We start from the raw sequence: 13,979 nt of genomic DNA on the forward strand, positions 1-13,979 counted from the left end.
TGCAAGCCAATACCAGGCTGGTCTGAAGCCAAGCTGTGGTCTCTAAAGCAGAGGTAAGGACATCCCTGGATTGTTTTCTCAATACCTTGCACACAAATGAGTTTCATGTGTAAGTCTAAGGGTTGTGGGGTTTGGTTTGTTTTAAGCCACCAGCTCTGCAGCCTCCCTGCAGGTTGGGCAGGGCTTCGGTGGCCTGAGCACAGATGTCCCAGGGCACCTGGGAAAGGTGGTGGGGAGAAACACTGCAGGCACAATTTTGTTAATTGTGCTGCTTGAAGAAAAGAAAAATGGGCAGTGAAGACAGCTGCTGGTACTTCTTCAAGTCTTTGACTAAGTTCTTGGCAACATGTGGAATTACATAGGTGTTTCCCTTTATAGATGAACCTTTGACAAGGACTGATCTTTAGGCTGTGAGCAAGATTATTAATATGAGGCAAAAAAATAATGCCTATGTGCAAGTGTTTGCTGTAGGACTGTTGGTAGCCTTGCTGATGCTTGGTATGTTCAACTCTCTCACATTCAGATTACTTGTGTAAGAGGAAAATCTGTGTTTTTCTCCTTTATACCTTCATGGCAAACAGTTCTGCATAAGAAGAATTTTAAGTGCAGGCTGAGAAGCTACAACACAGAAGAGGAAAATTGTGAGGCAGCTGGAGCCGGAGGAGAGGCAGGTGGCAGAGGAGAAGGGGAGGTTTGGGACAGCGCGAAGCCCTGTGAGGGAGCGGGGTACAGGGGCAGGAAGGCGGAGGGTGAAGCTGAGCTCCAGGAGGCTCTTGTCCCAGCGCTGCTGTAGGCGAAGCTGCTGAAAGATTCCCTTCCATCTGAGGAAGATCTTCCTGCGCCAGCCTCAAACTGAGCTACTTTAAAAACTTTCTAGAGTGCAAAAGAAATTATTTATGTTTGTTACTTAGTGGAAGCTTTCCCAACACCCCAAAAGGAGTTAAATGTTATACATATTTTATGTTTAATCACATCTTTAGTGACACCCAACCACAACCAAAGGCTTAAATTTCAATTAGAGGGAGATGTATTAAATGTTTAATAGGAATTGTTCCTTACAGGGTAATTATATCTTAACGTTCACTGGAGAGATGTTACGTTGGCAACGTAAGGTTGAGCTGAACAGGGATGGTTTTTTTTCTTTTTTTGAATAATATCCAAATGGGAAACGGGAGGATGATCTGTACCACTCGTACTGCAGACCCGCCGCCCCTGTGCTGCCCAGCCACGGGCCTGGATCTGGGAAAAAGTAAAATTACGTTCCTGCGTAGCTTTGAACGTGGATTTTTGGATCTCAGCATGAAAATTGTTGTCCCACAGGTGCAGAGAAGCATCAGGCTGCCTTTTACTGCAGTGTTTTGAACATTTTTAAAACTGGTAACTGACTACTCAGTATTTCAGCTGTAACTAATATGGGAGGATGAATCTTCAAGGCAGATGATCTGTCAAGGATATCTTAAAAGTATCTGCTATGGATTTGAATGCATTTACCAATTTTTAACAAGTTTGGTATGCATGTGAAAGGTTTTTCTTGTAATATTTAGATTATCGCAAAAATAACCAGCATTACGCATTCAGAACAAGTATTTAAAGCCACAAAGTGAATTTTGAACCCAGCCACTTAAAATCAAAGGATGTTAAAATCAAATATCAAATAAGAACAGAGAAAAGGGATTTTGAGAAAAGCATCCAAAGCTGTAGAAAAAGAAAGAAGGAAAAAAAAAAAAAGGAAAACCCAAACTAGAATGTGTATCTCATTTAAGAGAATTGCATTGAGATAAATAAAATGAATCCAAAAGACCAAGAATAGCCAAGCCCATACAGAACTATGCTCATGACAGTGCGGCCGGCGGTGGGGCACACGGACCCCAGCCCGGGTGCCCACGGCTCTCCCCACACAGGGACCTTCCTGCGCTTTTTTATTCACAGTCTGCAGAGAGCTGCTCCGGGCAGCCGGCGGCTCGCAGGGCGGCTCGGGGAGGAAATGAGAGCACTGTTATTATTTTCACTAGGAGTCCAGCACGGTTTCTTGGTGAAATATTAGCTATGGAAAATATCAAGTAACTTTCCTACCTCCCAGGCACATGTTGGAGTGTTTGGAGATGGGGAAAATATTAAAAGTACAGTGAAACCAGCTGGGTTAGGGGAAGGTTGTCGCAGTGTCTAGATTATCAGGAGAGTATGAGTGGTTTTAAGGCAGAATGGTAAAAAGCTCATTTGGGAGAGCCTCCTAGTTAGTAGGCCGTGTGTCTCTCTTACAGGCATGGCCTCAAGATTCAGCACCGCTGGCCCCTGAGCAGTTCTGGCTCATGGCACTGCAGGAGGAGGTGCTGCCCTGGCCGGGAAGTTGTGCTGAGCAGAGGTTTGGGATCAGTCCTGGGCAGCCACCCGTGTCCCATGCCCTCAGGAGCATCCCTGGGGCCCAGTGAGGTGGGAGTCGGGGAAGTGAGTGTCCTTCAGGCCAGGAGTCGTAATCTGCATGGGATACGTGTGTGGCTGCTTGTAACGCTTCATTAAGGTGATAATGTACAGGTATTTTTTTAAAATTCTCAGTAATGCAAAACTGCAATCATGATTACTGACTTTTCTGTCCAGGTTGTTGAGGTTCTTTGTGCGGTTCTTAATTACTCACTAAAGTAAGTATCTTGAAGTTCTCAGTATGAACATCTACATCAGTAGCGAAGAAATGCACATTTCCCTTTCTTCCGATTAATTACCCCCCAGCTTTATGGAAGATCCATTTTCTGAGTGCTTTTGAGGCTGTGCTCCCCATATGCTGTTTCAGTTAGCTATAATCATGCGTTTTTGTCGGAGAACAGCTGTGAGGGTGTTACTTGCCCTGCAAAATGTTTTCAGGACCTGCTAATGCCAGGTGGTGTTCCCTATAGTTCTGAGTCATGTTTTAGATGTATTTGCACAGATCGCATATGGTGTGATATCTTATAGCCATGTAGATACAAATATCCTCACATTTTTATATGGTGTGTTTTGTTTGAGAAAAGAAAACTAAGCAAGAAGTAGTCATTATTTTGAATTTTAGGATAGATTTTCTGCTTGGAGCTGCTCTGTAATCATGAGGCTCTCTGCCATGAGTGATGGCTTGTTTCAATTCGAAAGCTATCGCAAGCTCCGTGCAGGTAACTATGGGCCTATTTGCATGCTCCTAGTTAGGAAAATCTCCAGCTGAGCGTATAGATTTTCTTGCATGAGGCATGTTTTTATACTCTGTAGCATATGTTGTGCTTGCAGGGAGCTGGCATAAAACAGAATAATTCTGATTATTCCAGACTAACTTGAGGATCCATTTAAAGGGAGAGAGACCCAGAGGCTTGAAAATGCAACACGGAGGCCTGAAGGGCTCTCTGAAAACTTTGAAATATTTCTATAGCTTTGCTTCACGGCCAGCCCAGCCCACAACCGTAGCCAAGGTTTTTGGATGCGCCTCTTGTATCTCAGAGTTTCTATTTCCCGTGTTCGGGTTAAACCCGTTTTTTTGAAAGTATTGAGCGTCCCCCGCTGGAAATCAGACCCCTTTCAGAAACCTCGAACACTCAAAATCAAAGCAACACTGATGAGGTTATTGGTCTGTGTACGCCAAGCTAGAGGGTCAGCGCGTTGCACAGGCACTCGTCTCCCTGCAGCCACTGAAGCGAGCGGTGTGCTCACAGGGGTTTGCTTTACAAGGCTTGTGGGGGATTTTCTGCGTGCGTGGGGGGGGTTAAGGCACAGTCAGGCAAATGGTCCTTGCAAAAGTAAAAGGATGCTTATGGACATTAACAACTCAAACAATTACCTGTAAATAGACTAATCAGCTTTCTTCGTGCCATTGTTAGCTAATTAGATTATGAAACCTGAGAATGCTTTAAACGTTAATTGATTTTTGCCATCGTGTTTTCTTTCTGGGAGGTTGTGCAGCTCGCTCCCCACTACCGCATCGCTGCACCCGGCGTGAGCGAAAGTCACCGCTCAGACGTGGTTAAAAGGGAACGTTTAATTAGTCATGAGTGTAAGGCAAGGTGTCATTCAAGCATAAAAAGCAGCCAGCTTTATACTCTCCCACGCCCGGCTACACGTGAGGCTGGTGAATGCTTCCACGGGGTCTGCCCCTGCAGCTCCCTGCTTCCCAAACAGCGTTTCACAGCGCGGGTGGGCTCCGGTTCGGGGGGACATCCCTCAGCGGGGAGGGCAGCCACCTGCCTGCTGCCGTGGCAGCACTGGCACCCCAGTCGTACGGGTGCCCCAGCACCGCCGTACCTTGCCCTTGTCCTGCAGAAGGGGCTTAGGAATAGCAGTGTTCAATTGTGCAATAGCTTGGAGCCAAAATTCACACTTTTCAGAATAAGTATGGAAATTTTTCAATGTTTATTGTGATTTGCAAAAAAAAAAAAACTGTTATACTGGAGTAGCAATGAGTCCTTTTTGGCTTTTTAATCTCTCTAACCTTCAGGGGAGCAAGAGAGCAGATTTGGCAGACGAGTCGGCTAGAAAAACTCTTGAGCATCGGCGGTAGCTGTGCAGGTGCCATTTGCTGCTGACGGCAGGTTTCACAACGTGCCTTCTCTGCTCACAGCGCAGCCCCATCCCCAGGGACCCCCCGCAGCAGTTGCGTACATGCACAAGTACCTCGTGTCGCCATGCCGGGCAGGGGCAGGAGCTGCAGAACATCGCGCAGTGGCAGAATAAAGAGCTGAGCTCCTCCCAGTTTTGGATGAAGCTGCTCTGCAAGGCTTCTGCATTGTGTTCACAGGTTTTCTGTTGCAGCAGTACTTGGTGTGCAGTCCATACAGCCCACTGAGACACAGCACATGCTCCGGCAGTCACGTACGGGTATTGCTGTGGGGCTGCTTGAGCCCAGCAGCTGCCAGAAACTCCACCTCTGTGTTTGGTTATTCTTCCTTGTGGAGAGGTTTGGGTATGACTGAAGGTGAATACAATTTTACCCAGGTCCATGTCCTACCAAGCACAACTTGCCAAAGCAGCTCAGGTGTGAGAAACTCTGTCTGTTCTGTTAAATGACTTTAAGTGCTTCACAGCGCAAACCACACCACTGTAGGTGTTGGCAGTAGGCGCAGGGAGGTACACTGAGCATATGGCCAGCCAAAACCTGCAGCCTACGAGTGTGCCATGACTGAGAGGCACCAAGCGTGTTTCCCACCCGTGGCACACGGAGCAATGGCACCTGGGAGCTGCCCAGCCCTGCCCCGGGCTGGCGGCCCCGCGGGTCCGGCAGCGCAGGCACCCGCCAAATTTACAGTACAAGGTTGTGTGCACGGAGCTCTGTCTGCTCACGGGGAACGTGCTGACCAGCCCAGTGGCAAATTTAGCTTTGCCAGGTTTCTGTCATCCAAAGCTCCGGACTCGTCTGCCCCTCCACCCGTCAGCCCCTGGGCAGGGATCGCAGCAGGAGCAGCAGTACGAGGTTACCACACAAACGCCGCTTCCTCAGCAGTCTCTGGTACAACGAAAGGTCCATACCTGCTCCGGTCGGGTTCCAGCGGAGCAGCGGGCGCAGGATCAGAGGAGCCAGCTGTCTTCCGGGGTAAGCTAACTGCTGAGCTGGCAACCGTTCCCTGCCCATCCAAACCCACCAGCCGCAGGATCAGCAGCGATGTTATAATGACACGTGCTTGCTGTCGCTGCTCCGGTACCTGACCTACTCGCCGGAGAAACAGAAACATAAATTTGAAACCGACACTGGAGGGTTGCTGCTATGTTTTAAGTCCTTGGATGACTCCAAAACAGAGGGGATTTGTATTTCAGTTCTAGGAGTCTTGCTCACTACACATTGTCCCCAGCACGGGGACACCTGCACTGTTGTTTAAGCCCGGGTCCAAGCCCAGTTCTGAGCCCACCTTTGCCCACTCCTTCCCATTTGTATATTATTATGCCCTTGGCAACATGCACCTCTCTGGAGGGGAGGAAAAAACTCAGCATAAGCTGATGCTTCTTGTTGATGCAATCTGGATGGGCTGGGGAGAGGACAGCTGCGACTCCGAGGAGCTTTGCCAAGATTAATGGCAGCACATAGTGCCCAGACTGCGCCAGCCCCGCAGCGGGCGGGGGAAACAGCAGGGCCTGACATGCCCTTCCCCTTGCACTGTGATTTCATGAGAGATCACGGATGCTGTGGGCTTTGTTTGCAGCCTGCAAACTCAAGTTCGTTTCACCTCTGTGCGCAGCCCGAATTGCGCGGAAGCCTCTGGAGAGGCTCCCGGGAGGTGACAGCAGGGCTGCTTGTGACTCTCGCAGCTCCTGGTCCTCAGCCTTGTGCCTGTGTCACTGGAAAAAACAGCACAGCTGCGTGTTCCTGCAGGTCTCGCAGCAAGTCCTGCCAGGCACAGCGTGTTGCTGTAGGTCAGGGGGCGGCGGGCACTGCGTGAACTGCAGGAACCACTTGATCGTTGTGAAGTGCTTTTTGGGGATGCTGCTCCCAAGGAGGCAGCGCTGCCCACATTGGAACATGCCCACGGGCAAAGCTCCTCACCTGCATCCCTCTTTTTGTCTCAGTTCCAGCAGAATCTGCCCAGCTTCCCCGCAGCTGCTGGGAGACAGCTCCTTCTCGCAGACCCAATGGGTTCCTCCCCGTAGCCCTCCTCTGACACCCTCTGGAAAAAATAAAATTGACTGATCTCTTGTTTCGAGCATCTCACACCAGCTCTCCTTCCTTCCCCCAGCTCCCCGCAGCAAAGCGGTGAAGTGCACACAGCTGAAAGGTCTTTTTTTCTCAGATATTCCTGAGTCGCTGTTGAGATACTGGAAGGTGAATAGTCTCAAAGCAAAAGGTGCGTTACATTATTTTCCTGATGCCTTTCTGGCATTCTCAGTTTTGTATTTGGAGGTGAGTTGGGGGGGGTGGGAAGGATGTTCTGCAGGTTTTTGTGTTTTACTGCCAGCGGAAAGATCGCTTTAGGGACTAGGTGATGAGAGCAGCAGAGGATTGTGTTTCCCCTCCTAATGCAAGATTCATGCCCGGTCTGTCTCTTCTTACGCCCCCGGGATGCTGGTGCAGGCACTCCCGGGAAGGGGCAGTGGGCTCTGCTGCGGCCTTAAGGAGAGCTTGAGTTTACCTGCTCGTCCATCACAGCTGTTGGTTTACTTCATTAATGGCGGGGTCTTGCTTTTGTTTGGAAATTTAATTTTCCTTTGAGAAATTGCTCATTCATTTCCAGCTAGGCAGAGTGAACATGAGTAATTGGCCCAGTGTTAAGGGAGAGATGAATTGCTGCCCAGCAAAGGTGGCCCCTCGCTCTGTGCCATGGAGACGATCGCTGGCCTTTTTGGGTAAACCAAAGGAAACAGGCTCTGTCCTCCTCGGTCCTTTTGGAGAAAACCAAAGCCCGAGGCAGGCGAGGGGGCGGGAGGGTTTTCCGATGAGGCAGCGATACAGTGTTGACAGTGATTTGTGCAGTGTGTGAGAGGCCAGCTCTGCTCTGAAAAACGAGACCATGGATGAATAAATCATGGGCCCTCTCTTAGTAACCTGACAACTCAGTCCAGCCCTCCCGATGATGGGAGCTGGCCCGAGCCCTGCGTGCAGGGAGGCACTTCTTTGTCCGGAGGCTTTTAAGGGCAGCATCCACCCACCACGGGCTCAGGAGCTTCTCTGCCGGGCAGGCGCATTGGTGGGGGAGCGGGGGCCTTGCTGCGTGGTGTGGGGCCATGGAGGGAAACGCGCACCTCCTCCAGGTCATCCGCAAGATGCGTTCCCAAATCAACAAGCTGGAGAGGGAAAACAGGGCCCTGAGGGGAGAGCTGCAGGACTGCGGGCAGCGAGCTGTGTCACCGGAGAGAGAGGCAGCCAGAGGAGGTGGGACCGGCGCCGTGAGGAGCCTCAACGAGGATGGGGAAGGACTGGCTGGCTCTCTGGCATCCCTGCGTGGGAGCATCATGGCCAGTCCTGCTCCCGCACCAAAGCAGCAGACAGGTACCAAAGAGCCAGGGCTGTCCATGGCACCCGTGTGTGCTGCCCATGCAGGATCTCCCAGCCCGGCTGTTAGGTGTCTGCAGGGATGGGAGATGAGCCACTGTCTGTCTAGTTAACTTGATGTACGTGCTCTGGCCTCCTTCAGTGACCACACCCAAAACGACCTTAACTGGGTGTCTCACCCTGTTATCTTTCTAGGGGGGTACCTGCATCCCCCAAGCTGAGCTTAGTGGAGTATTTTACTGCTGCTTAAGCAAAGAGTTCAACTCAAAGAGTTCAGTTTGTCTTTGTTTAAGCAGAATTTAGACTTACTTCTTTGAGTTTTCATGGGCATGGACTGTCTTGCCCATGCCTGTCCCCTGTCTGTTCCAGACAGAAAAGGCCCAACAGTTGTAATCGTGCCATAATCTCTCTTGCCTTAGTGAAAGATGAGAAAGACTCTACAAATAGTGATGAGTTGCATACATCACACCAGATGTGCAGTTTCTTTTTCCAGATAATGCAGTTAATTTTGGCTGAGGGAGAGAGGGACCAATATGTAGGAATACATTCTCTTCACAGTTTTATCAGAGGGGAAAAATGGAAATATTCCCCAGTTACAGAAGTCTGGTTGGGACTTCTGGAGGATTTAATAAAGCAGGAATTAGAGCAAAATGTTGTTTGTTGAGAAGCAGTTACCTAGAATTGGATGTGGTTACTGGCAGGGTCAGGCTGTTGGGTATTGTAAGTACTTGAGGCCTGTCACCTCCTTGTCTGGTGTCTGTCACGTCCAGTCCGCTGGAAAACTGCTTCACTAACGCAACTTCTTGGCATTAGGATGGTGTGTATTAGAAGTTGCAGCTGCCGCTACAGTCCACGTGCTCCACAGGTCTGGTTGCTCACCTAACCTCAGCCCTGAACCAGCCTCCTGGAGAGGTCGGGCCGTGGAGAAATGTCCCCACCAGTATTGACAGAGACAAGTCTCTGAAAACGAACGAGATGAGAGGCTGAACAGTACTAGTGGATTTACGTGAAGCTAGACGAGTGCTGCAGTGGAGTAACTCCTGCTGCCAAGCCCACTGAGCCCAGTGGTCAGGTTATAACCAGGGGGCCTCTTACACTGGGGCTGCTGGTGCCTACGGATGTTTTCAGCTTGGGAATAGCTGACTGGTCTTTCGGTGAGTGTGAAAGATGTGCAAAGTGCTTTCCAACCTTGTGGCCTTTCCTCTTCAGCTGCCTTCTAGGGAAAAGGCTGGGATCCGAAGGGGCTGTTTGGCCTCCTCTGCCTTTCGGCCTCTTTACTTACAAAACTTCTTTGAGCCAAAAGGAAGTAACTAAAAATACATCGAGAATCTCTGAATTCTCATTATTATTATTGTTCCTAGCTCTGCTTCTGTCTCTGCTACTCAGATACCACCATGACCGTGCGGCGCTACTCCACCGCTTCACCCGTGCCCGCTCCTTCCAGCACCAGGTCTCACCGTGCCGGCAAGAGGCCACCGAGCAATGGGCTCCCGGATGCACCGGGCAGTGCCCAGCCACCAGCCCCTCCTGCTGCAACACAGCTCACCAGTGGAGAGGAGACAGGGCTTGAAAAATCACCGGCCAACTGTCCCTCCTACAGTCATTCCAGCAAAATGAAGCTGTTTCAGGAGCATGTCTATAAGTGCAGGTGGGTTCAGGCTGCCTTCACAGCATCACCTGCCTGCGCCGGTTGCAGGTTTCACCTAATAACATATATATATAACATATATAACATATATGGACAGTGCTTTGGGTTTTAGTTTGTTATCAGCAAAATCTTTGTTCGAATGCATATGGGCACTGAGCAGACAGGGCACCTCTTTGGGGTAAGTAGTCCTGCTCCTGCTTGCAATGCGTGAAGATTGCGAGTGTTAGCAGTTTAAATTTGCTATAGAACAGAGAGGCTGAGGGGAGAGGGAAGGGGGTTGAAATCTCTCCGTTAAAGCCAGGCAGAGTTTTGCAGACTGATGTGTTGTTCTGACAAGCTAAGCTTGAAAGGGATTTTTAAACCTTGAACAAAAAGCATGGAGATATCGAGGAACTCTGAACTATGCTTTTTAAAGTGTCATTAATATGGCTCTCAGATTTAGATGTACTATATCATATTTCCCTTGTAATAGAAGCGTTAGAAGTTAATGCTTTCAGCCTTGAGAAAAATATTCTCAGGACAGCTACTAAATTAAGTGAAATGGCTGCTGGACAGGCCCTGACTGTCTCTGCTCATTGATGAGAAGCTTTCCAACACAGGGCAACAATCAAACATAGAAGCACCAATAATGAGACTGTGATATACGACAGCCACGATCACCTCCTGGTGCTGATACACACACCATGGGAATCCAGGTAGATTCCTGGTTTTAGTGCTGATCGTGCCGTACTCAAAACAAAAAAGAGTCCCAATGGCCCCAAAGCGTGTGTGTTTGAACAGGGAGAAGTCCATGGGTCTGCCTGCCCACACGTGTGCCGGGGCAGGACTCCAGCGGCCTTTCCTTAGGGGCTGCACGGTTGCAGGGCGTTGTGTCACCTGCGTTAACGTACCTGTCAGCATGGCATGTCACGTCAGTTTTATTCTGTACCACCCTGACAAAGCAACGTGTCCTCAGAGCAAACCACTGCACAGCCCCTCGCGCTCCCTGTGCAAACCCGGTTAGGAGCCCAGCTCATCGCTGGAGAGGCTGGATGAGGTCAAGTTTTCATAGGCACCTATGTTTTCTGGTAAGGATGTTTAAGGGTCAGATGTTCTACAGCATTTAAAGACCTACATTTAGTCCCTGGCAGGGAACTCGTATCGTTTTCAAAAGGACCCTGACCCTGTAACTCTGGATTTCAGCATATGCTCCACTGGGTTCAGGGAAACTTAAGACTCTCAGTGCACATAAACATTTCTGAGGGGTTTGCCCTGAAGCCAGCTCACGTGGAAAGCGTGTGTGTCAGGGAGCACAGGGTCAGCGTGCAGGAGAGGAACACAGCGGCAAATGCTGCTGCTTTCTCATAAGGGCAAAGAGAGGTCTCCAAGCCATCAAAATAGCAACGTAGATCTACTACAACGAAAGCCTTGGGGCCTACAGGTTTAAAAGCGCCAGTTACCCAGCAGCCAAAGGAACGGTGCTGATTATTTTATCGCTATCTTTAGAGCTGCCTTGTCAGCTCTGAACAGCAGTGAGTGCGGCACCGTGACTCCTGTCCACTCAGTGTTGGCTGCTTTAGGAGAAACGGCCATGGAAAGACCTTTCTGCCTAACCCCTCAGGAGACTGCCTGATATCCTGAAGCATGAAGCTTTGTGTTTCTTATACCAAAAAAAGTTTAATATATGTTCTGTTCATAGTGGTGGATGTTTCCATTATAAACACGAAGGTCTAACGCAGACAGCAATCTTAGTAAGCTTTTAACTAGCAGGATAATTTGTGGCAATGAGTTCAGTGAGCTAATTAAGCTTTATTTTTTACAGCGATGACATTTTTGCTTCCCAGCATGCTGGGCCATGTCAGGTTTTCCTGTTCTTTGTTTATTGTAGTTTTCTCACATTTTGCTCCAAAGCTATAATCCTATATGTGATGCTGAATATTTTTGCTTTGAAATTAACTCTGTAGAAGTTGATTCTGTGATTCTGTGATCACCTTGGATTTATCTAGAGTGCAGTTGCATCCAAGTAATAAAATAACAGCACTGCTAACAAATCACCACTAATTTGCATGTCTACAACATTTTCATTCATATATGCTAAAGGATTATTTATACCACGTGATTCCCACTTTTTTGGTAAATTAAAAAAAGACTAAATATTTGAATACATTAGGCAGGATAAGAGAGGCTGAGAACTGTTCTCAGGGCTATTATAGTAAAATTACAAAAGGTACAAGGCCTGTTTGGTACAAATGTCGCCATTGGGGTGTTCAGGCTTGATGGTTTCACCTTCCTGTAGGACAGGTCTAACTGGCAGGTGAGAAGGGGCAAGAAAATCACGGAGGACTTCTGCCCTGCAGGACACTCCCCAGTAACCATCAATAAATACTTTCATAGTTTCATGATTTTCCTTTCTCGTGTTCCTCAAGGGCTGGAGTGAGCTGACAGCAATCCTAGAGGACAGTCAGAATGAAAACCAAAACTCTGTAAAACCCAATGCATTTACTTGCCAAACCAACGAGTTTTGGGACACATAAAGCAGCATGTTTCTCTGTCTGCTTTCCCAGCCAGTGTAATTTACTATGCGCACACTCACCGCTTGGAAGCCACTGTTCTCACACCTGCTTGCAGTAGCTGGGTACTGATGCATACAGACATAAAGCCACTGAAGGAGCCCCTGGGTCCATGGGGGTGCACATGCACCCTGAGGGTTCTGTACGTGTGTAGCTTTGTACATACACATCGGGCGCTGATAGAGAGATGTGAGGCTCGGTGGAAAAAGGCAGATGCTTCCAGCAGACGGATAGACAGGCAGACAACACTGTGCTTGATCCCTTGGGAAGACCGTGTGAACCCTGTCCCAGTGGGGCATGAAATCCTGCCTCCATGCAGCGTGCAAGTGCTGAAAGCATTTACCTTTTGCTTGCCCTTTTTTTTCTTTTAAACTTTCTTTGCACATTTTATAAATTCATTATCTTCATAATGCTTTCTCGTTTTTCTCCAGGGGTAAAGTGAAGGCTGTTAGTTTCCTCTTGCCAATGGATATGTCGTCATATGCTGAAAAGCAAGGTTCCCTCAAAAGCCCACAAAATCAGAGCACAAAACAGTTAACCACCATCGCTGAAAAGGATATGTGAACTGGTGAATTTTTAAAGGCCCATTGATTCTCGAGATAAATGTGCCTTAAATGATAGCTGTGTGTCAAGTTCCTTTCCTGCAAAACGCTTTGGCAGGATGCCTGCAGAGAATCACCCAGCCTGTGTTTCGGGTCACTGGCCCTATGTTCAGCATGGAAATGGGAGCCACGACAAAGCCGGCTGGAAGCCCACACACTGCGAGGAAGCCACATGATAGCAAAGGTACCTCCACAAAGTAGCTCCTGCGCGACACGTCTCAGTGATCCCTTACCTTCCGTCTGCTGTAAACAGGGTGTTGAAGCTGGTTTTGATGTGCTTGCCACAAAAAGCAGAAACCATGTCACCGCTTGTGTTTGCTGATTCCCTTGCCAGAAAGGTATTTGATGCAAATGACAAAATAAGAGCTATTAAAGAGCCTGTGAGGTTTTCTCTGTATGTAAAAATGTAAAACTTTAAAACTCCGCAGTGCTAATACAGCAAAGTTAAGAGAGTGTTACAGAGCCAGTCATGTCACTCCGAATTGCTGCAAAGCTTGGCAATGACTGTTTATGTCCATTTGGGATTCACCTCTAAGGGAGCGCAGGGGAGAGTAAGTACTAATCAGTATGAAAATGTGACCACAAATCTGTTTCTGACTTGGTGTGTTCAGCCAGACAGAGACTAAGCGCTGTACACCACGTCAAAATAGGAAGAATTGTGAATATCAGAATTTTTCAGGAATGGCTTCTCAGCATGGCTCAGATCAAAAATCATTAGCAGAAATTCAGCAAAGAGGTGCAAAATAAATGTGTGAAAGAACTACCAACAGCTTGTAAAAAATGAGGAGTGCTTGTAAGTTCTAGTCACATGAGTAAAGATAGTGTCCCACATGTTTATTTTGATTACAACTTTTTATGGAACCAAAATAGCACTCTGCTATTTCTTTATTTACAGGCATCACTGCTGATTGAACGTTGTACAGAGAATGTATGAACAGTAGATGTTTGTACCGGTAACTTTAAGGAAGATGTTCATTCCTTGTCTACTCCTAAACTCTTGAGCTTTCAAAAGTGAAAGCAGAGACCTGGTGGAAAAAAATCCCTTCTGGATTTTCCATGATGATGTATACCTGTATAAAAAACTGTCCTCCTTTTTTCATTTTGAAATTCACCATGTTTTGTATATTCAAGTACATTTTTAATATATTCTCACCAATGAAGTAATAATTTCAATTTCACTGCTATTTTATTTGTGGATTTTTATGTTCCGCTTGGGTCCATACAGAGTTGCATTGTAACATCAGAAGTAATGA

At 48.0% G+C, this 13,979-nt stretch overlaps 1 protein-coding gene across 1 annotated transcript; it reads left to right on the plus strand.

The window, feature by feature from the left end:
- The first annotated feature begins 7,659 nt into the window (after window positions 1–7,659).
- Window positions 7,660–12,688, plus strand: CCDC195 (coiled-coil domain containing 195). Its single transcript, XM_068406580.1, has 3 exons — window positions 7,660–7,924; window positions 9,314–9,575; window positions 12,556–12,688. The coding sequence occupies exons 1-3, from the start codon at window positions 7,660–7,662 to the stop codon at window positions 12,686–12,688; spliced, it is 660 nt and encodes a 219-aa protein (XP_068262681.1).
- The last annotated feature ends 1,291 nt before the right edge of the window (window positions 12,689–13,979 follow it).

This window comes from Nyctibius grandis, chromosome 8, assembly GCF_013368605.1.
Source record: "Nyctibius grandis isolate bNycGra1 chromosome 8, bNycGra1.pri, whole genome shotgun sequence".
Taxonomy (NCBI): domain Eukaryota; kingdom Metazoa; phylum Chordata; class Aves; order Nyctibiiformes; family Nyctibiidae; genus Nyctibius; species Nyctibius grandis.